Source organism: Stigmatopora nigra, chromosome 15, assembly GCF_051989575.1.
Source record: "Stigmatopora nigra isolate UIUO_SnigA chromosome 15, RoL_Snig_1.1, whole genome shotgun sequence".
In the NCBI taxonomy this organism is placed as follows: Eukaryota; Metazoa; Chordata; class Actinopteri; order Syngnathiformes; family Syngnathidae; genus Stigmatopora; species Stigmatopora nigra.
Window position 1 is genome coordinate 6359785 of NC_135522.1, and position 23508 is coordinate 6383292.

Here is a 23508-nt window from a genome sequence, read left to right on the forward strand (position 1 = left end):
AAGGATTTTGGGGGTGCTGGAGTATATCCCAGGTAATTATACTCAGCTGACACACTGAATTGATTGCCATCCAATTACAGGGGACAATCAGGCTCACACTTATATCTAGGGGTAATTTAGTGTCTTAACAGTTTACTGTGCATGTTTTTGGGATGTTGAAGGAAGTGGATGGTCCTAGCAGTAGTCTAACATACAAGACAACCCATTCAAGATTGTGTTTATTTGCCCAAATACTTGAACTACAAGAACATCAACACCCTCCGCTATAGAAAACATCACGTTTTTTTTTTTTTTTGTCAAATGATAAGCAGTACAAATTTGTAAAGCTTTTTTCAAACATCTCTCTCCCTGACAAGGAAAACAAAACAACCAGGAGATAGACCGGCAGGGAAAAAACACATCATACAAAATCAAAAGTATTTACAAGAATCTTACATCGGCCTACATACATATACTACATAGGCCTACATACATATACTACATAGGAATAGCATATGTATGTAGGCATATGTATGTGGGCCTATGTGGTATATGTATGTGGGCCTATGTAGTATATACATAGGCCCACATACATATACTACATATGCCTACACTCGCAACAAAAACAGATTCGGCATGGCTTCTTCTTGATTATTTTAATATAGGACAAGATACCACCTCTGAGAACTAAACGGGATAAAATCAAGAGCAGAGGAGGAAGAGAGGGGGGGGGGGGGAAGTATTAACAAGGAAACATTCTTAAGAGTGCAATTTTTCCAGTACAAAGACCCTTGCATCCTGCCTGCTCCTCTCCCTGCTTTAAGTATCCCACCTGGTTGTTGTGTTCTTTGGCTGTAATAAGCCTGGCTCGTCCCTGCGGAACAATCAAATAAAATGGGCAAGATTGTTTTAAAACTTAAAAAAAGAAAGAAAAAAAACGAAGCCTCAATTTGGAACATCGCCAAACCAGTGGGATGCGCGTTTGACTAAAATTTGCAGAAGGACTAACATGGGAACAAAAAAGAAGTTGATGTATGACATTATGACATTGAGGAAGCGTGGGCATGGGCTTGCAAAGTGGCAGAGCTTCCCCATCTTCGAATCCCCGTGGCTCAGCTTAGTCTGTCTTGTCACGGCGGTCACGCCTCCATTCAGAATTGTACGTCACCCTTCAGTCTGTCTCAGAGTCTGAGGATTCTCCCGAGTTGGAACCGCTGCTGCTCTCTTCTGACTTGTTCTCCTTGTCATCCACTTCATCGTCATCCTCGTCGTCGTCGTCGTCGTCATCATCATCATCATCATCATCGTCGTCGTCGTCATCGTCCTTCTTTAAAATAAACACAAGGTGGCAACTTTTGTTAGCCATACTCTAAGATAAAAGTTAGTAAACATTTGCATTTATCTAGTTTAAAGCCTTTGACTTTTTCGCAAAAAACACCTTACTGCATCAGCACAACTTACGTCATCATCGTCATCATCATCGTCGTCGTCGCCGCTGGAGGATGCTGCTTCTGAGGAAGCCATTTCTTTGTCGTTGTCGTTGTCTTCTTCATCGTCCTCGTCCTCTTCCTCAGATTCCTATAGGAGGCCACACAAGGAGTGAATTCTTGCTCATTTCCAAATGGATCATTCTGTTTATAAATATCTTTTAAACAGACAGTAGTCCCAAATGTTAAGCTTACAGTTTTCTTCAACTTTGCTTTGGGGCCTGTCGGTTTCGCTGGGGCTTTCCTCTTCTAAAAGATTGAAAAGACATTTCAATAAAAATAGTGACAGTGAAGTAAAATAATGGCCACCAAGTCCTGTTGCGTTTGGAAATCCAGACTCACCTGAGAGTTGTACTCTTTATAGGTGTTCCTGATTTGAGCAGGCAAACTCTGTGACAGGAGAGAAGTGTTAAAAAGATGCTTCATTAAAGCAGCAACAGCAAGCATTTAGAACTTCAGAACACTCACCGTAAGCCACTCTTCCAGCACCACTTTGTACTGCATCTGCATCTCCTCGGCAATCTTCTTGTAGCGATCCTTGTCCTTCAGAGCCAGACTCTGCCAGCGGCTGCCGATCTCCGTCATCCTCTCTTTCATTGGCAGGTGGTTGAGCTCACCGTTGGAAAGCATCTCCTGAGAAAACTTCTGGTACCCATTTCTAATGGAAAAACAGGACGTCAGCTTGATGGAAATGAAATGGGGAAATTCACTCAAGAAATTGGGATTCAAACTCACGAAGGAGGCTTTTTGGGTTCACCCTCAAACTTCATTTTCTTCCCCACTGCGGTGGCGACAGGCGAACGCATTTCGCAAAGGTCTCGCTGTGGACAGGAGACACCAAATGTTGGTTGGCAGTCAACAAACCAGTCGTCGGTAGCGACCCGAGGCCAACACACTGCTGTCTAACCTCATATCTTTTCTGGTCTTCTGCCGCCTTCTTGATCCACATGATCTTTTCCTTCTTTTCCATTGTGCTCCAGGTTCCCTCCATTGCTTTCTGGGCTTTGGGGCGGTCATTCTACAACACAGGAGCAATCTCAGGTGAACTAGCATTGAGCATGTAGCCTTACCAGTGCATACAACTACAAGACACTATGTCTCCACAATGAAAAATATGATAGGTGTGCCAACCTTAAATCTGGCAAGATAGTCTCCAATGACGCTCTGCTGCCAGATATCCTGCGCTGTCTTGGGTGGGTCAGGCAGACTGCGGTCCTCTTTCTTCTCAGACTGGGCCTTCAGGGTAGATTCCAGTCGCTTGTACTTCTCCTATGTTCAAACCAAGGCCACGGTTACATAATTGAAAGAAATTGCTGTTCAAATTTCTTTGTCCCGTCTTACCTTCTTCTTGTCGGGCAGCTCGTTCCACATGCGCGCCAGCAGCCGCGTCAGTTCGCTGTCAGAAAGATCTGGACGCTCTTGGTGGAGCTTGGGACGTTTCTCCTCGGAGAAGATGAATATCGCTGAGATGGGCCGCTTGGGTTTCTCTGGACTGGCCTTCAAATTAAGTAACAGCAATAATGTAATCAGAAACAGAAAATGACAAAATAATCCAGAACTTCCTTGCTCTAATTACCATAGCTTTGGAGTTTCTCTTTCTGGAAGCAGCGCTGTTAGCCAATATCCCTCTCTTGACTCCCACCTTTTCCTCAGACAAGACTCTTTGCTGCTCCTCCTCAGTCAAACCCTGAAGAGACAAAAAAAGTGCAGTTTAAATTATTAAAATCTTACACCCGGATCCTATTTTTAACAAGGTCAAAAAGTTTTCACTTGATGTGTTCTTCCCATGACGACACAGGTTTTATCTTTTATTTTTAGCGAACTTTGTTGTTATTTGTTGCCAAAGTATGAAAAACTTACACTGAGGAATCTGTTCATTTCAATTTCATACTCCTTCTTTCTCTGTGGAGAGAATAAAAAGACATATTCAGAGCAAAGTCGAGAGATAGGCGGCCATTTTGCGTTACCTGCTCGCAGCGTTTCTGGTAAGCCTCCTTCTCGCTCTGCTTGATCAGCCTCCAGCGCTGGCTGCACATCACCATGCGCTCGGTGCTGGGCACATCCTTCATGCTGGACATAAGCTCGGCACAGAACATGGAGTAACCGTTCCTGAAGAGAGAAAAAAAAATAAATATGAGTATCCTCTTTCTGAAATGCGGATGGACGAGATGGGCAGGAGTGACTGACGGTGCAGGCTTGTCGGGGCGCCCCTCAGATTTGTCTTTCAGGTGCCTCTCGGCTTTGGTCAGCGTGGACTTGGCAAAGTCCCCCTGTGACAGATTCAACTCGGGGTGTTGCTGGATGTATTCGCGCATGGTCTCCTGAGAAATAGAAGAAACAAAAAGTGTAAAGGGAATATGTGCCAATCACTAGCAGATTTGCAAACATCTAATTATCTGCCAAATTTGTAGTCAAGACGGCCCGTCATATATATGCCCCCAATCAGACATCGCGAAAGCATCTTTCCTTTGGAGGCATGCTGCATCTTCTCACCTGGTATTCCTTTTGCTGCTCCAGTGACTTGGCGATCCACTTAAGTCTCTTCTTGTCCGTGAGCTGTGTCCACTGCTTGCCGAGAAAGTCCTTGACCTCCTTTATGGTGGCCTGAAGAATAGCCAAAAAGGTCAATGTGCACCCCAATGATATAACGTGCACGCACAACCCAGAAAAACAACTTACATCCGGTTGGACCTTTTGGTAGGCCTTTTTTTCATGGCTGAACCACAGCTGTTGGGGAGTTTTGGCCTTCTCAGGAATATTTGGGCCTTTCTTGGACATGCTTTCGGCAAGGTCAGGGTGTTCCTCCCTATAAGGTAACACTCTTGTGAACTAGTCCAAGGTTAAGTGGCAAAAATTCAAGAATGTAGTAGATCATCTCACCTGAACCTCGTCATGCTGTGTACAAATGTTTGTTTGTCCGTCTGGAAGTCTTCCATATATTTGTTCTAAAAGCAAAAGTTGAAACTTCAGAATCTAGTGGTCTCTTTTTGATACATACCAAATGAACATCCGTGCTTGCCTTTTTCTTTTCTGGGAGCTCACGGTATTTCTTGGACAAGATCTTGGTCAAATCTAAGTTGCTCATTTCTGGATGCAATTTTGCATACTTTGCCCGCTTCTCCATGAAGAAGCGAAAGTAAGGTGTCAAAGGCTTCTTGGGGAAATCGGGATGTTTCTGTCGTGCCAAGATAACATTTTTAGTAACATAACACTCAGATTAAAGAGCCACTTTCGATCCACCTTAATTGCACAAATGGCTGATCCCAGGAACGTCCCTCTCCTGCGCGATGAGCCGTTCTAAATCATATTAATTTATCATTTATTTTTACATGAGCTTTGTTCCCAAAATATTCATTTCCTAAATTTTCCCCACATACCCAAATCCACCAACATTGAAGCAATTTGAGAGGTATCCCTGCTCAAGTATGCACACTTCTTATGCAAAGATGTGAAATTTCCCACACCCAGGCAGTTTTCCCCTCTCATAGCCATATATTTTTCATGCATATTGTATATTGATTGGGCACAAATAAGCATATAATTGAAAACAAAGTTTTTTGCTCACCTTTAATTTCTTGCCTTTATAAGGATTCTTGATGTAGTCCTGAGCATCAAATATCATTTCTGTGAGGGTCCGAAATTTACGAATCTGTTGAGAAGTCAAACAGAAACAAACTCAATGAGCCCCACAATTTTCTTTTTTTTAAATAATGAACAAACTCTAGCAGTTACCTCTTTGGCGACCTCTGACCACTTTTGCTTGCACATTTCAGGTGTGTAGGAATTGAAGGCGATCTTCTGCCAGTCCAGATGGGACTCTGTTGTTTTGTACTTGGTTGCATCCTTTGGGGGTATGGCCGACTTCATACCCTCCAACAATTGGAGCAGGTCCTCCTGAGCCCACTCTATATTGCAGAGATAAATGTATATAAAGTACAATTAGTCATTACAATCAAATACAGGTGACAATTAGAGGATAAAAACACTACCTTGGTCTTGGGATGTTGTCTCCATGTTTCCATTCATTTGTAAGCAATCTTTTTCTAAATCTGAAAAAATAGCATTTCAAATGAGTTTTAGTCTTTGACCACTGTTTGCTGCAATAGGTACACTCGATTTACCGTTTTCAAATTTATCATATGAGCATATCTTTGTATTTTTATCCTTTTCTGAAACTTAAAATGTTTAGTGTGTATCAAGTGCCAAGAATGTTGGGTATAACCAATTAAAATATACTAATGTTATTTGAGGATAACAGTAGCTGACTGACTTTCAACCAATGGAAAAGCAATAGGCTACTTTGGTCTCTTAGCAACAAGCAATACATTTGGCCAAGTGAAAGAGTAGTATGGTGTTCTTGAATTCTATAGGCAATTTTTCAGGGCAACGCAATATTAACGTTTTTGTCATAGATGTTTATTTTCTACTATCGGTAATTCACAAGTGCAAACATTTACAAAGGAATGTTTCTATAAACTCAGTCCTAAATAGATAGCAAACGTTCATCTAACCGTCGTATAATTACAATTGTATTAATATGCGTGTCTTGCTTTCAAGTATATTATTCTGACATGAATGGATGGAAACCATATAACCCACGTTTTGTGACAATCGAAGCAGGAATGCGATGTGAATGGGCATTCCAACGCGAGAATTGAATAGGAAATGCCCGTCGACATAATGGCTTATATTCATTACGCCGCCCCTTAAACGTTTACGCTCAGCGTCGAGGACACACACACACACACACGCGCGCGATAGCTTGTGACTGCTCCCAATCTCAAATAACACTGCGGAGGGCTAACAAGTAGCAACGATTTAGCTCTACCTCCCCGTCGACAGCTACTTTTCAACTAGACGGAATTTTGCCTTCTTCCCCCTCCCCGCTTTTAACGCATACTCTCTACGCGCAACGACCATTTTCTTCGCCTGGGCCTGCTCGCTAATGGAGGATTTTCGAGTTGGACAGCCGAGGGCATTGGGGTGGATCCACAAAGGAAGGAAGGGAGTAGGCGCAGTAGCAGCTGGAGGCGACCAGCTGACCACGGGGGATCTGCTTTCGCTTTCCGATGAAGGGGCCACAATGGCGGCTATCACTGCGCCACAGGAGCCTCATCACCCACGGATCTCGCTCCGCCACCCCGAGACTGAAAATCTCGACAAAACCGAAAGAAGAACGAACATTTCTCGTTCACGGTTAACAAATGTGCGATGTTATTGTTTTGTGGCATAGAGCTTTTTTAGTGTGGTTCTATTTGAGGAAAGACAGTTTAACCGCGATGCATTCTTCAGTGAGGCGTAGCCGAGTGGCGCTTCCATGATGGCGGATGCGCATTGCTCGTCGTGTCCTTCATGGCTCCAACTAGCATGTTAGCTTGAGAACCACGAGGGTGACGAACCAACGAAACTTACGACCGAATGCCGGTTAAAATAACAAAAAAACGGACTTTTGACCCCCCAAGACGACTTAAACGTTAAGATCTAAACATACATTTAAGACAATTTTCAAGACGATAACCATAACTATTAGACAAAACCTTAAATTTCCATAAAATCGTTATAAACCCCCACCTTAGCGCAACACAGTGTCGTTAAATGTATAAACTTAAAACTATTTTCTATTTGGCTTAAATCCTACAAAAGTAGTCCTACACATAGGCTAGCTTTGTATTCACGTGGTGCTGGGGCAAAAAGAGCCACAAAGATGAACGACGAATAAATAAATAGAAGCTATAATACATGATATAACTGTATAATGTCTAGTAAAAATCGATGGATGAAACGCCAGCTACTGATACGGAATAAGTAAAAAGCAGGGTTGAAAGGCAAGGTCGGAGACCGCGAAGGTTCCATGGCGCCTCAAACAGGCTCTGAGGTCCGCCATGCTTCCGAGCAAACCTACCGTGACAAGGTCCAAATGGTGGGTCGGAGAAAGAACGAAAAAATACACCCAAGCTCACGGATGAACTCGGTGCGTCACTAGACTACTATTATTCGAACTAAACTGCAAAGACTCGGAAGGGGGCTTCGCCGAGGAGCTTGGTTGTTGGTAGTCCGGGCTCGTCGAGGAGAGAGAAGGAGGAGAGAGAGGGCGGCGAGATATTAAACTAAGATCCCTGATGGCTAACCATGAGGGGCGGCTGGCTGTTCTGCCAACTGCCGCATGGAGGTCTCGGTGGAAAAAAAGAACCATGAGGCTCCACAAAACCCTAAATATAGCGTTACCAACCAACGGAAAGTGTCCTATATCTAAGCTAAAATACAATTTTAACCCAAAAAAAAACAGTTACCTCCAGACATCGTGTCTCCAAGCCTATTTCGCCGCAGCCGCAGAGGACAAGAAATACGGCTATGGCCGACCTCGTCTGTGCCTTTCTAACCGTCGGTGGTTGAGTACAAAGGGAGAGACCGTCGACCGAGCTGCGTTTTTCACACGTATGAAAATGTAACATTTACGGTAGAATTAGCGAATTTTAGTCATTGGTTTGCGTGGTGCAATCGTATAGAGTTTGTAACCGTGCGGGGGGCGCCTCGGCTCGGGCTTACCTAGCTGCTTCTCGGCGTCGTGGTAGAGGAAGAAGGGGAGGGTTGAACGATCGCCAGTACTGCGCCGTCGGTCCTCGGCTCCAGTCCCCGCAGAGATGATTCTTCCCCCGCCTCCATCGCACTCGTCGTCTCCCTCCAGTCAACGCGCAGCAAGCTTCCCTCTCCCCACCCAACCGTTTCGCGACGCCGAAACGTCTTCCATGTTGTCGGATCGACGCCACCGCCTTCGTTTCCGTCAGCCGCCATGGCAATTTTACATCTGGAGGGGGCGAGCCGACCGACTCGGACCGAACCGCGGCCATCATGTCTGCTCTTGTCCCGCTGTCGTTGTTTGTAACATTTTCACCGGGCCACCGGTAACGAGTTCCAACACCGGAAAGTTAACGTCCTTTGACTGACTGACATTACAATTCGAGCCTTGTGTGATTATTAATGTTTGTATATCGGTTTTGTTATGATTTAAATGAAAAAATGAAAAATAAAAGTTTATTTTTTTTCTACCAACTATTCTTTCCTTCTTCACGAAATGGATCTCCGTGGCTCTGCACTTTAAAAGAATGTTGGTTAGGAAACTGCCGGTAGCTGTTTGACAGCTTCATATTAAATAAGATTTTTTTTCTTTTTTCCAACTCCACCTTGTGTGTTTGTGGGCGGAACCCCGGGCCGTCCAATCGCGGTAGCCCGGTGAGAAAAACAAACGGCTGCCAGGCTTCTCGGTCTTTTTCAACCATTATGCTTGAAGAATTGACAACTTGTGATGCATGAATGTGTATTTTACAGTTTAAAATGTCATACCTGTCAACCTCTGAAGTTAACTGCCCTTATAAAGGATTATGATTCCCCGTACAAACCCCCAAAAACCGTACCGTACCACGCATGTTTACTCGCAGTAACTCGTTTCTTACTATGTGGCTCCTCAATGCTTGCTTCCACGATGTTTACTCTATGTATATCTACTATCGTGCATTAGTCAGTATATGTTTGTGTGGATGGGATGTAAATGCTTTTTGGTTGGACTTTAATACCTAAAAGAAAAATACATTGTTTTCATAATAACATGCATTAGTCAATGGGTGGGGCGAGGGCGGGGCTGTAAATACGTATTTATTGGGCTTTCATACTTAAAAAAATACATTGTATTCATCATAACGTCTGTGGGGGAGGCTGTAAATACTTTTTGGTTGGGCTTTAATCCTTTAAAATACATTAGTATTGCACATTATGAACATTGTGATGACATGCACTTTGGTGTTTGTTTTTTACTCCTTGACATTTAAAGGATACTACTCACTTGTTTGAATCGTCACAAAGTATAATTTCAAATATTTTTCCTCATTGGAAATGTACTGTTGTCACACAAGTGTCATAAAAGTAACTTAACGTTCAAACTGCCTCGGGCGTACTGTTTTGAAAACTCATTTTAATAAAAGAAAAACGAAAAAAGGCAGTATATTTTTGAAGTGTTTTATTGTATTAATACAAATCAAAACGTTACTAATCAGTTTATTTTGTCACATTCACCTTTGTCACTTGCACACATAAAGCAAAACTTACTTGCATGAATGTTATCATTCATACACAGCACACCCTAATATGAATTTGGACTGACCATAAAATACTTGAAAATTACCATTTGAAAAACACACCAAGCAAAAATGTTACATTGTGGAAATTTATGAATGATAAATATCCTGATTAATCCCATTAAAAACTGCTTAAAATCATTAGATTTAAAGAATAATTACTCTAATTTCCATCAGGAAAATCTACAACTACAAGAACAAATGCTATTGGTATCATCTGCAAAAATAAAAGAAATAATACCAAAAGTAATGCTACATGACAGGATGAAAAAAAAAGTTTTCCATTAGGTTCCCTCCCCCGCCCCCCACCCCTAGGAATAAATCACCGGCTGTAATTGAGAATTGAATCCATTTCTTTGCTCATGGAAGAGGAGACTCGTTGTACACATCCTCTCCAATGTCCTCTTCAATCTTCACCTTAGCATCGTCTGCGTCCAGCTGCAAAACAGAATGTTGTAGTTAAAAAAAAAAATCTTTTAAATGGGCTTATAATTTAAACAAACTACACTTCAACAATCAAGAAAATACATGATACTAAAAATGTAATTGTTGTCCTTTGTAATTTGCCCAGATGAAAAGGGAATTAGAATTTAGTTTTATGCACTTACGCATTTCATTTCCAGGCTTGAGAATAGTGTGCCAGTCATAACCATGCGCAGCGGCACGGTGAGCAAAAGGACAAATGGTAGTGCCAGGGAGAAGGGGCTCATTTTCACTACCCATAGAACACCCAGACACACCAGCTGGATCAACGTGAAAAGATGCATCCGCATTGTTGAGACCTATGTAGATAATAAAAACAAACACTAATGCTAAAATGAACACAACCAAACCTTGCACTGCATTATGTGATGAGAGAATCATGTCATATATTGCTGTTGATAGGCCCAAAGCAAACGATTTGATATTAATGCAGTTCACTACAGTTTAACATTGAGAATCCACTGGTTTGGTAAAAGTTAAAGAAGAGGGGTATGGGTGCATACCCGGGTAGCATAGGCATCAGATGGGTGGTATTTCTTAGGGGTGATCAACAGAAGCATTCGATCCCACATTTGGATTCCGCTCAGGGATGTGACACCCATGTAAAGGAAGATTCCAAAAAGAGCTGTCATTGGGATCATCTTCAGAATAGGTTCCATGTAAATAGAGACACCTGCAAAAGAGAAGTCAATATGTGTAATTCATTCATTCAGTCAGTCATCTTGTGTACCGCTAATCGAAGTGAAGTGGAGAACATGCAAATTCCACAGAGCAATATATTGTATCATACTATCCACTTTGTAGCAATAAGCCAACAACAGATGGAGCAGCTATTCCCATTTGAAATACAATGACGTTTGGTTTTGTTTTTCTCTCAAGACATTACAGAAAAAGAAATCCTGCAGAAAAAGAGACCCTAGGGAGACTTAGGTGCACTGTGTTTACTTACCAACCAACATGGCAACCAGAATGCCACTGATACGTTGCTCCACCACCTTTTCAATCTCTGGTTTGGGGCCCTTGGACATGACAGTGAGAGCATTGGCATGTGTGACAGAGCGCACTGTGGCAGCACTCAGCCAAGGAACTCCAAATATGGAGGAGATGCCACCCATCACAACAAGCAGAAGCAGGTCAAAATGGAAACCAGAGCCTTTGATCATCTTCCTCTCTGGTTTGCTAACAATCAACCTGCATGGGGAATAAACCAAAATAGCAACAAAAACAAACCAAAAATGTTTGCATCTTTTGGGAAATGTGTTTTGATCATCACGCACGTGGTAATCTGAGACTCCAGGAAGATGAGGATGAAGACAAGCACTGCTGGGACGCAGGAGGCGGCCATCATCCAAACGGGGAATGGCTTCTTCTCTCCCATTGGGTTAATGAACCAACCGCGAGCAGCAGGGTTGGTCACCTGGACTCCTTTTGGCACGACCAGTTTCTGCGAAAAGAGACAAAAATCACTTTCATATCCTACACGCGACATAAAGCCTGCGTCAATCACTTGCCTGAGTGTAAGTATCCGTAGCACTCATATCCACAGCAACCATGAGGAAAATAGCAATGGGGACCCCGAAATCTCCAATCAAACGTCGCAGCTGCAGCAAAAGCGTTGTTTAGGAAAACGCAATTTGGGCCAATTTTATTGTGTGGCATTGACTTACCCAACCGGGCAAATACGTCCCATTCTTGAACATGCGCAAAAAGTATGCGATGAAAAAGCAGCCCATCATAAGACAAAAGGAGAGCAGTGCAGTGTTAGGGTAACCCTTAATTGGCTGGTTGGGACTGATTATGGTCTGGTTGGATGTGTTGTTGAGGATGCTGGTGAGGGGGTTGTTCAGGGTATCGTTCAGAGATTTGCAGTTCATATTCAAAGGGTGGGCTTTGAAGATCTGTGCAAAGGAAGAGAGTGTAAGGCTTAAAATTAAGGGAGGAGGGTTAAAGTTATAGGCAAATTTAGAATTGGATAAATATAAAGTACTTTTCGTACCAGGTGCTTTACGCTGCAAACATTGTATGTGCAAATATTAAACAAATATAAAAAAATGCAAGTATGAGGTAAGCACAGTGAAATGACATGGTAATGATAAGAAGATGAACCCAGTGAGGGAAACCTTAAAGAGTTTACTGAAGGTCTCATAGATGAAGATGAGGGAGATGAGGATAGAGAAGATTTCCTGGGTGAAGCGGGAGATGAAGCGAACCAGGAAGCTGCCCTCCACTGCCACAATGATCACTACAATAATGACGAGCCACATGCCCACCCAGATTCGACCCACAATGAACTCGATGTCCTGGGATTTGCAGAACTGGAGCATGGGATGGACAAAACATGCACATGTGAGAATGAGGCATGAGGAGGAGGAGGAGGAAAAAGTATTACTCAAGGTGGATTCGTACACTGTAAAAAGCCTCCTCAAAGAGCAGCAGTGGTCCAGAAAAACCAAGGACCAGGACAGGCTGTGCGGCAATGATGCAAAAGATGACACCTTGGATGCTAGTGGAGATCATTAGCTCAGACACACCCATCATCCTCTCTGTTTTATCAGCTAAGACAAACAAAAATAGTTTAAAATACATTATACAATGTACAAAGAATTAGTATTTCAGGAAAAACTGCATTCAATGATCTGTAATATTCCCCAAAAACATATTCCATACCAAAACTATTTATTTTTTTCAGTTTAACCAGCTCACCATAAAAGACATTATTAGCTTCTGTGGGATACCACCAGACCTACCTAATAGCCCGCCAAAGGTAATGGCTGGCGACAGGGCGGCAAAGTAGATGAAGATAACGGCAGCCATGACTTGAGGATTGAGGCCATCTGTATAGTCGCTGATGTAGTGGCGATACCGACGCCTGATGTCTTTAACCATCCCACCAAAAGGATACCCCGTACGGGCCAAGGGGTCTTCTCTAGGTGCCTCCGGGGCTTTTTCAACTGAACGCATACACCTGACACTGAATTCCTTTGGTCTTGGGTCTTGATTAAAATCAGCCTACCTTTCACCCTGTCACCAAAGGCCAGACGGTTGTCGGTGGGCCGGAGTCTGTCCTGCAGCATTTTCTTCTGAAAATTGATGATGGGCTCCAGCATCCCCAGGTCTTGGATCTCGGTTGGCGGGATGACAATACTGCAATCCATGAAGTCAGCAATGGCGTTGGTCAGATCCTGTTCGGTCTGTGCCAGGAAAGCCTCCAGACAGAACACCTGGTGAAGCAGAGCTGGGAATGTTAAGGGTTCTTATGATACAGATTTGTCCTAATATGTCGGCAGCATCATATGCCTCGTATGTCAAATTTGTCTCGTATCTGAGTGCAAAATTTTGCCTGGAATTTTCCTCGTTTCTCCAATTTCTGTACTGTACTGTTGGGCATTTAAAAAACAAGAACACAACTATCCTTTTATCCCTTTTCTCACCCAGTCTGCCATCAGAGCGCCCATTGCACGACCACTCTCACTGTAGTCCATACCACTCTGGGTGGGGCCTACTAGGATGAAAACGAAGCGTACGGGGACAGGACTTTCAAGTGTGGACTCCATCACCACCGAGTCCCCCAGGCGTACAAAGGCCACCACTGGCTTGTCCAGTAGGTCCAGGGCACCTTTGGGGAGGGAGATTATTATAGTTCTGCAATGCCTAAAACCTCCAAATATACAAACATGGTGAGGAAATACCTGAGAGGACAATGGAGGCTTCCATGTTGTTAGAATTGTCCCTCTGAAAAAAAAAAAAGTGGGAGCTGTGATGTAGTTGGAAGATTGATGTTGGAGGTTAAGCAAAATGAGGACTTATACCTGGTTGGAAACTGAAAATGTCTGCATCTCAATGTCTCCAGAAGATGTGACCATGGGTCTGTCAGACTGGCTGGAGGGAAGAACAAAAAAAGGCCTTCTGAACAAGTGACTTTCAACCTTTAGTTTCCCTTTCCCCATCTAATATTTACATTGTAATAGGTTAAACCTTTTGCCAATGTTTTTCCACAACCATCAATGTTACCCAAGGGTAAACAATTGTTGTTGTCAACATTACCTGCGGCGCATAAGGAGTGCTCTCAGCAAACCAGCCCGATCGCTTGCTCGGATCTCATTTTTGTTGATAAGTGCGTCTACAACATTTTCAACCACTGATGACAAACTGCTGGCATTCAGGTCAAAGATGACAGCACCTGGGTGATTATGAATAATGTCAGCATCATAAAATAAAAACAACCTGGTTATTATCTAATTTGGTTTACTGATTGGACATTGTTCTTTTTTGCACACATTTTAAGACATTTGAACAAATTATACTAATTTTCACAGACAGAAAATTCTAACCTAATCTAGCTCAAGAAATGTCTAGCTCCAAAATGTGGTGTTTCTTCCTTTTGACAATGTAACAATAGACTGAAATAATGTTGAGATGAACATTCTGGGATTAGGATTAACAGTGTTATTCACTTTATATATTTGTTCACTTTAAAGATATTGTTGTCCACTCTGAGGACATTGTACATCGAGGGAAGGACATTGGAGTCCTTTTTGAGTGCACAAATTTCACAATTTCAGGAATATTTAGGCTCACTGAGTATATATTGGCTCAAGTCTAAAGTCACCTGTGCTTATGGTCTTGCGTAGTTGGATGAGACTCTTGAAGGTCAGGTAGGACATGTGGGAAGGACCCCATTTCCCAGTACGGGCATTGAAGTTCTCCTCAAAGCCCACCCAGCGGCCTGTTTCCTGCCATGTGTTTCCCGATAGCTCGTTCAGTTCCACATATGCCTGCGATCATAAAACATCAGGTCAGTGAGTTCCCAAAGTTGAATGAAGACACGTTCTTAAAATCATGAACTGACCTGAGCGTCTCCTCTGGTGGTGGCATTGGTGTTCAGGTTAAGGAAGGCTGAAAAAAACAAGTCAAGTGTATTAAAAAAGTCACTAAAGAGGGGCGAGATGACCCTACCATCTGAACCACTGGGAATGATGTATGCTTCTGATGGTGTCCCCTTGAAGATCTTCTCATTGTCCACATCACACATATCCCCACAGTCCGCCAAAGTCCCCCTGGTGTGGAAGATTTAACAACTACACTTATACAAATGAAAGCTATGGCATATATCGACAATATATTGAATTCTGAGGGAAGCTGCAACTCTCTATATTGCCACACGAGAGCAGTATCTATCTATCATGTTACAAGATCTTGGTTTATGAATATGAATATGAATATATATATATATATATATATATATATATATATATATATATATATATATATATATATATATATATATATATATATATATATATATATATATATATATATATATATATATATATATATATATATATATATATATATATATATATATATATATATATATATATATATATATATATATATATATATATATATATATATATATATATATATATATATATATATATATATATATATATATATATATATATATATATATATATATATATATATATATATATATATATATATATATATATATATATATATATATATATATATATATATATATAAAGGCTTTTAAATTTGACTTTTGGACTTGAATACAGCATTGATGATCCCTATTGACTTATTCTTAATAGCCCTACATAGCCATGTAAAATTTGCCAATTGAATCCATATTAGTACTTAACAAGTCATGGCTATACTTTGGTTGACTTCTTTTAATCTTTGACACATTCTAGCGAGAAAGGACTCTATGTCCTGTGTGCAATTTATGAACGGTTGGTTATCGTGACTCACATTTGCCGTGGGGAGGGGTGGAAGGCGGAATCATGGTCTTCATATGATATGTCATTGGTCTGCAGGGAGGAGAAAGGATTTCATGCAGTTGGTTGAGTGAAAAACGTTGTGTTAGATCCTAATGTACTTAATGTGGAACACCAAAAAAAATAGCCTTCTTCGAAAAAGACCAACCTCGTCACAAGTGAAGCTGTTGTCCATTGCGGTTTTCTCAAAAAAACACTCTCAGCTACTTTGGTACATTACCTATGAGAAAAGGGGTGAACAAAAAATAAATGTAACATTTATACTGTTTCATCAAAACTATTTTCAGATCATTCATTGTTTCAACATAAAGGGATTTATGACATGAACCCAGGGACTAGAATATAAACAGCGGACAAATGGCTCTAGAAAGATAATCAGACGCTAAGAACTGTGACTGTTTTATCTTAGCGTTACACCCTCTTTCAAATTCTGTCTTGATGAAGGAGTGTATAAGAAAAAAGAAACACACTCATACATGTTATCAAAATAACAACTATTAATGTAAACTGGCAGGTGAGAATGCTTTTCATAATGAATTTTCATTCAATTAAAACAAATAATATAAATGCAAAATTTAGATTGGGAAAACAGTAACATTGATCTATGAATGTAGAGAATGTAATTTCATTTAAAAAATGCAAACAATAATCAACATATCTATATATAGTCTTGTAAATTAGGATTGAGTAAAAAATAACTATAAATTAGGGGGAAATGGATTTGGGTTAAAGACCATGGGATTGAGAGACTATGAGTTAATATATAGAATATGAATTAGGGAAAGTTTTAGAAACTATGCATGAATATTTATGGTTCCTGAATTTAGTCTTGAGTGACAGTTGGTTAAGGGCTGTCTTAAGGACAACAGGCCCCAAAAATACAACTGAGTGAATGTTATTGTGTAATACTCTATTTTTTTAGGGTGAGAATTAATAGATTAGGAATTTAAGGACTATATATTAAGTACTAATGTTTCCGGATGGTCTTAAAGAAAAATAGTTTGGGTCTTAGACTTAGAATAAGTATCGGTTAGGTACAATGGGTTACATTTAAGAAATAGAAATAAACCTTCTAGTCATACCATTATACTCGTATGCATCCTAAAGTACATTATGAATAGAAATGAATACAAAGTAGGTGGGACCCTGGAATAGACCACACCCCTACCTGTGTACAGGTACTCCTGCCAGGTCTTCAGCAGTTGTCAGCGAGTCCGCTATGAAAATGAACGATAACCAAATGACAGTAATGAGACCCCACAGCAAAGAGCAGGAACACCCAAAGGCGAATTTACGTCAAACCAGAGAAAGTGCTGGACCCCGCAGGTCGACGGGTTGCTTAGCAACCCCACAAGGTTGGAGAAGATAATGCTTGACAGCGCATCAGCGTTATCATTCCGAGACACCTTGATGTGGGGATACCCCAGCCCTAGTTGAACTACTCCGCCCTAACAAAGTTGGTGCAGCTACCAATGACGCCATGATTTTTGCTGCCGGGGGAGGCACATGGGGGTACAAAAGGGGCATTAGAAAGTATTATGTCAAAAATACGTCATCTTGTTGATATCTTTGGGATCCCCCCCCACAAAATTACAAAACTAGTTATGAATAGAATTGAATTCAGGGAAATTGGGGGTGCTTTCTTAGTCAGTAATTGCTGACAATGGTTTAGGGACAAGTGTTTAGAGTTTCATATTTTGGATGAGGTTATATACGATAAAGACAAGGCCTATTTGTTAGGTTTAACTTTTGTACTGAAGGAGTAGTGTTTAGTGAGGTAATGTCCGGTAAAGATATTTTTATGATTTGTTTTTAAGTATAATAGATGTGATTGGAAATAAGTGCTAAAACAGACAAGGTCCATAAAGATCCTGACTTACTAGTGAGACAGTTTGCTCTTGGATTTCTCTTGTGAAGATCAGATGAATCCAAATCTCATGACCAGGCCTGTGACATACAGAACTTAGTTAATACTTTTGAATCTTCAATCCATTATAAATGAATACTTTTTTTAGTAGGACTCACCTTGCATATGGATGCATTGTTGCTCATAGATGTATGGATGAAAATCAATGAAAAAGACATGGACAGAGGAAAAAACAAAATCAATATTTTATAAAATTCTAAGACAGGCAAACTTATACCAATCACTCAAAATTGAAATTGAGGATAGCTTGTACTGTAACTTTGTAGTACCATTAACAAAAACAATATTTTGCTATTACCTTCTTGACCTTAATGGTGACATACTCTGACTACCGTGAGAAATGTTTGTTTGTGAGTTTTTGCTGGAAAAGATGGATTGGTTACACCTTTGCAATTTATTATTAGCAATAACCAAGCACAAAGAAGCTGGAATATGAGAATGTCTCGTGCTTGTCATGAGGATTCTGGCACTCGTGCAAGATCTTATCATATTCACATCAGACACACTTTTGTGACAGAATCGGGACTTTTCATGAGTCACAAAAATGAATGATTTAGAGTAAAATCATGCCTTAGTAGATTAATAGACTAACCAATAAAGAAAGGAATGTATTTCATAAATTTGAGCATCTTCAGTCGTGCCCTGAGAATTTCTTTGGGAAAAAAATGAGCCTGTTCCACTATTTGATACAGTGATGGGTCGATGTTTATCATAATTGAAAACACGAGAAGTTCTCAAGAAATGATAATGGAGAGGAAGTTGGCATTTCGGATTAATGATGAGTAATAGGAAGCCAGACGTGTGGTTGTGTTTAGTGAAAGCCACTTAACTTTTTTTTTTTGATGAACTTCCATCTTCGACAGGAAAATGGCTTTCCAGGAAACATATATCAAGGAGGAAGATTCTTCTATGGTCAGTTTTCACACTGATGGGAAACATCGTTGAATATTTGTGAGTTATTCTTCATTGACTCCTAAATAGCTCTGAAATTTACAAAAATATTCACAAACATTCTGGAGATTCTGCTCTTCAATATTTACAAAAGTTTTTAACTTTAGTGTTTGAATTTTACATGTTCAAGTTATGTTTTTGATGAATGTAAACTGGCTTCAGTGGTTACAAACATGTAAATTTGAGTATAACTTCATGGTTTCAAAACGGGTTGATAAAAAACGGGGGGTGGTCATAGATGAGGTTTCTGCATGTATGATCTTCAGGCGTGTTATCATCATCGGCTTTTGGCAGCTATCTGGCGACTCCACGCACTCACATCCAGACACACCCTGAGCCTGTAAAGACACTTTAAACACAGTAGTGATGGAAATGAGAGTATTAAATTAGTATTAACTGACAACATGATTACAGTGTACCCTCCCATTGTCGCAAAATAGCTCACTGCAACTCCAATGGATGAATAGAATTGTTAATTCAATTAATATACATTTTCTTGATTAACATAACATTTTGGGAGTGTCTATCATTAATTCTAATGTTTGACAAAAACATTTCACTAAGTTAAGTATTGGTATTCATTTTCTGAACCACATATCCTCACATGGGTTGAAGGGGGGTGCTGGAGTCCATCCCAACCACAGAACTGTGAGGCCGACATGCTATCCACTAGGCCAGCAGGCTCAGGATTATTATTGGCACATAAAATGTCCTATTTTTTTCCCCCTGTATACCGACAGTGCAATTACTAAAAAAGTGTCTCTCTATAGTATATAATATATTCTTGCTTACAGCCATAGCCAATTTTGTCTTTTGCAGTACTGTATATTGAAATCTTAACACTATTAATATAATGTATTGACCACATTCTACCACATACAAATGCACCATGCAAAATGTTAAAGGAAAGAAGGATCTTTCAAGGTCTTACATTTGACAAACTAACGCCCCCTGGAGGTGACCCTGCTGACCTCTTGCATCCAGTCCAAAGCATAGCAAACTAAAGCCTGGCTTGACAAAAGCACATTTATGAAAGAAAGGTCGCCAAAGACATCAGAGTGCAACCCATCACAATCAATTTTATTTAACCAATCTGTTATGAAAAACAACAAAACAAGCATAGTATTTGAAAACCGTTATTTAAAAAAAAAATGTGGGACTGACCTTTTAGTCAAAACCAATTGAGTTTCATTGAACGCTCCCCGTCAGTCAATCTCGATTAGAGAACTACCAGCCATGTAAATCCATCGTAGCACAGCCGTTTGCTTTGAGGCTGTGCTAGTCATAAACGGCCAGCAGTTTCGAATCAAAAACGAATGAGGGGGAGCCGGACTTTCCACAAAACCGTTGCTCGGTCCACATTTGTGTGGTTTCGTTAGTGTATTTTTATGCAGGAAGCCATTGAGGAAAGTCCAGTTCATCCAGTTGCACCAAAGTGTGTTTACATAATGACACACGGTGACCGGCTCTTGGTGATTTTCACCAGAGGTTTTCCATCGTGAGCTTTCTGGATGCTGTCCATCACCTGGACAAAAAAAGGAATAAAGGGAGAGAAGATAATTTGCTTATCTCAAGGGGTTGTTTTCCTGGTGTTTAGAGAATATTCATCACTAATTCATGGATGGTATTGTGATACTTTTTCTTTCTCTATTGAAACACCTATGACAAATAGAATCATGAATAAATGTGTCATAATCCAAGCAAACAACAAAAAACTTGATCAAAAGATGTCTTTAGTACTACGAAATCAGTAGTTTTAGAAGAAATTGAAGTAATTTCAAGTAATTCAGGTTTGTCAGCTGGAAACAATGCAATGTTTGCATGTTCTCACGGGGCTTTTATGAGTGCTCGTAAAAAAAACCTTGAATGTATATACAAGTCTCAATGTTTTTATATTTGGAGTACGTAAATAATAAATGAATATTATTTACCATGCATGTGTACAGTGAATTCATCTTTCCCAGTTACACACACAAGAAAGAGGCCATACTACATAAACACGTGTAATCTTGCTAAATATTTGTTTTGCTTGAATTAAACACTAAAAAGATTGTTTACACTACATTATTAGAAGAATTGGTCCCCAATGTATGCATTGTTATTGCAATATACTGTTGTACCTGCACTGTGCACATTATGATGTAGCTTGAATACTTTTAAGTAAATATAATATACAAGTATTACTCAGATTTGATTGCTAGTATCAGATATTGATATATGCATTAAAAAAAACTCGAGTTATAATGTATTACTACAGCATAAAGGTACTTACATCATCCTCATACGGGAATCCCCCGAGCTCAAGCTTAGAGAAAATCAGCTGCCCGTTGATTTCAATCTCAAAGCTGGCTGCAAAATACAAAGAGTATGACTTTTAATATCAGATCTAGTGGCAATCCAAGTTGATCTATTATTTATTTACCTCTGCGGCCCACGAAACCCGACACATCCGCATCAGGAAACTCGCCCTTTACGACTCGGGAGAGCTCCAGATAGCGGGGTTCGTAGCCTCAGTTGCCGCTGCAAGACAGCGAGAAACTCGGTTAGCTTTTCGGTTAGCCATATACGACGATCGCAATGCGATCGTGAATAATAGCGATGATAGAAATAACGCAACATCTTACCAGTATTCCACTCGTATTGTCACCACACCCATTTTTTTGTTTGTTTTCTGATGCTGCAGACAGAGACGTTTGCTTTTGGAACCGGGTTAGGACAAGTGGCGTGATTGGCACAATAGCATATTATATAGTAAAGTCGCCACAAGGGGGCGGTTCTGTGGTGACGTAATGAAGAATGCGGAGGTCACGTGAAAGGATGCCTGTCATGATCACGTTGACGTTGTTTTTTTAGTGTTTATTTTGTAAGTTATTGTGTAAAGTCAAGATCAAGTTGGCCATCCTTACCAGCGAGTTTTAAATTTGTTCATTAAATGAAGTGTATAAAGTGACAATTTAAACAGCTTTGTTGTCTTTAAAGTAAAATATTACACATATTTTAAGGTTTTCTTGAAATGTTCTAACTATTTCCTTCACAAATGTTTAGACTTACTAAATTCATTCATTCATTCGTTTGCTGAACCAGTTTACCCTTATTAGGGTTGCAGGGGGTGCTGGAGCCTATCCCAGCTGACTCAGGGCCAGACGCGGACAACCATGCACACTTACACCCATACCTAGGGGCAATTTAGAGTGTCCAATCAACCTACCATTCATGTTTTTGATATGTGGGAGGAAACCAGAGTACCCAGAGGAAACCCACGCAAGCCCAGGGAGAACATGCAAATTCCACACAGTTAGATTTTGACCAGGATTTGAACCCAGGACCCAGAGCTGTGAGGCCGACGCGCTGTCAACAAGCAGCTAATAAGTGTCTATCTTGCGTGTTGTCTTTTGTAGCGACCTTTAAACCTCCATAAAGGCATAAAAATGTGAATGTAGGGGTTTGGCTTAGTTAGTCTGTCTCACATTTCAAGAGCTAACATTACATGTTATGCGTGAATGGGGATAATAAAACAAAACAATGGAGAAGGGTGACCTATCAGCAGGTAAATCAAAAGCGGGTCTTTATTATGATATTCATGTATTAGGTTTAATTTTTATTTACCTTATGTCAATTAAGTGCTGTGACTGGGTAAATGAATGGTAAAATGTGGCAATTTATGAGTACAAATAGCTTGTGGTAATGTGTATTTTTCTTTCACATTAATCAGTATTTTGATTTTGAAATGACTTTGTAATTATAATTTTGTTATTGAAAGTACAATTGCGCAGTTAAATGCAACTCCCTATCATAAAAAAAGTATTTCTTAATAAAGCTGCTTACCTCTGTTTGTGTGTTTTCTAGCAAAGAGCTGGTGTACCTCACATTTGCAGTTGGTCCTTCTGGGAGGCAGAAACTCGGGGAAGAGCTCCCTAGGTAACCTCCTCCTGGGCAAAGAAGAGTTTGCCACCAAGGAGAGGACATCATGCTTTGTATTTTATCCCAGTATATCAACAAATATATGGAAATATGGTCATGTTTGTACAGACAAATGTTAATTACCAAATAGTATGGCTTCAACTGCATATCTTTCCAGCAGGGGTTGCTGCTGTTTCAGTAGTCCAAAGCAACTTGGCTTTTGACATGTTCCAGTGGAACACGCTTTATCATGATTATAAATGACACAATATTATAACAAGAGCAGCTGCGAGCCATTAACAATGGTAGAAGCTTTCATTTAGGCTTGTGCGGTTACACATTTTTTCCCACACAAATTGAATTATATATAGAAAAGATGCATACATTAGTGTGTGGTTTTCCTAAAAGGACATAGTGCACTGCAAATATGCATTATTGTTAGATTGTACTGTAAAAAAAGCTTGTAAGTGAGCTACTTAAAAATATTCACAATTCAATGCAATATTGCAGAATTGAGTGAATGGTCCTCCTGGACAAAATGGATTGGACATCTAGCTTTGTCAGTGGCAGAGAAGGAGTTAAGATTGATAAACTAAGTTCAACCAGCAATATAGACACTTCTCTCTTCGCCAAATCACATCAGATTGGACACCTACTATTTGCACAACCACTTACCTCTTTAGAATGGTTCAATAGCCCAGACAAAGTTTAAGTTGGCTTCATTTGTCCTAAATGATGAAAAATGAGCCCTTTACACTATTTTAGATTGACCAACAGACAATGTATGTAATAACAGAATCACCCCAAAAAAGTTTGAGCCATGCAATTCAGTGGAACAATCTGTAAGTGGA

General features: G+C 40.3%; 3 protein-coding genes across 9 annotated transcripts; all 3 read right to left on the reverse strand.

Annotated features, from left to right (window-relative positions):
* Positions 1-205: 205 nt before the first annotated feature.
* ubtf (upstream binding transcription factor) lies at positions 206-8588 on the reverse strand. 6 transcript variants are annotated; one of them, XM_077734003.1, is made up of 23 exons: positions 8013-8588; positions 7757-7886; positions 5456-5515; positions 5199-5371; positions 5032-5115; positions 4707-4763; positions 4486-4641; positions 4347-4411; positions 4146-4272; positions 3960-4070; positions 3654-3787; positions 3434-3575; positions 3327-3368; positions 3043-3153; positions 2808-2963; positions 2598-2735; positions 2374-2484; positions 2202-2287; positions 1935-2124; positions 1809-1856; positions 1662-1715; positions 1441-1557; positions 206-1303 (listed from the first exon to the last, which is right to left on the reverse strand). In XM_077734003.1, exons 2-23 carry the CDS (start codon positions 7764-7766, stop codon positions 1151-1153), a joined length of 2325 nt encoding a protein of 774 aa, XP_077590129.1. In that variant the 5' UTR covers positions 7767-7886; positions 8013-8588; the 3' UTR covers positions 206-1150. The 6 variants fall into 6 exon arrangements, with proteins under 6 accessions (XP_077590129.1, XP_077590128.1, XP_077590130.1 ...); XM_077734002.1 differs by having other exon boundaries at positions 206-1306; positions 8013-8587; XM_077734004.1 differs by lacking the exon at positions 7757-7886 and having other exon boundaries at positions 206-1306; positions 8013-8587.
* An 874-nt stretch (positions 8589-9462) lies between these two features.
* On the reverse strand, positions 9463-17814 carry slc4a1a (solute carrier family 4 member 1a (Diego blood group)). Of its 2 annotated transcripts, XM_077735002.1 has the most exons (22): positions 17760-17814; positions 17048-17096; positions 16028-16099; positions 15854-15912; positions 15035-15135; positions 14928-14974; positions 14688-14853; positions 14123-14258; positions 13888-13957; positions 13768-13810; positions 13510-13694; positions 13092-13299; positions 12826-13029; positions 12485-12633; positions 12199-12393; positions 11746-11976; positions 11590-11679; positions 11356-11522; positions 11028-11269; positions 10582-10751; positions 10204-10377; positions 9463-10033 (listed from the first exon to the last, which is right to left on the reverse strand). In XM_077735002.1, exons 3-22 carry the CDS (start codon positions 16052-16054, stop codon positions 9956-9958), a joined length of 2742 nt encoding a protein of 913 aa, XP_077591128.1. In that variant the 5' UTR covers positions 16055-16099; positions 17048-17096; positions 17760-17814; the 3' UTR covers positions 9463-9955. The 2 variants fall into 2 exon arrangements, with proteins under 2 accessions (XP_077591128.1, XP_077591127.1); XM_077735001.1 differs by lacking the exon at positions 17760-17814 and having other exon boundaries at positions 17048-17170.
* A 2002-nt stretch (positions 17815-19816) lies between these two features.
* LOC144208588 (migration and invasion enhancer 1-like) lies at positions 19817-21550 on the reverse strand. The gene is made up of 4 exons (XM_077734516.1): positions 21382-21550; positions 21180-21277; positions 21030-21106; positions 19817-20282 (listed from the first exon to the last, which is right to left on the reverse strand). Exons 1-4 carry the CDS (start codon positions 21411-21413, stop codon positions 20199-20201), a joined length of 291 nt encoding a protein of 96 aa, XP_077590642.1. The 5' UTR covers positions 21414-21550; the 3' UTR covers positions 19817-20198.
* Positions 21551-23508: the final 1958 nt, after the last annotated feature.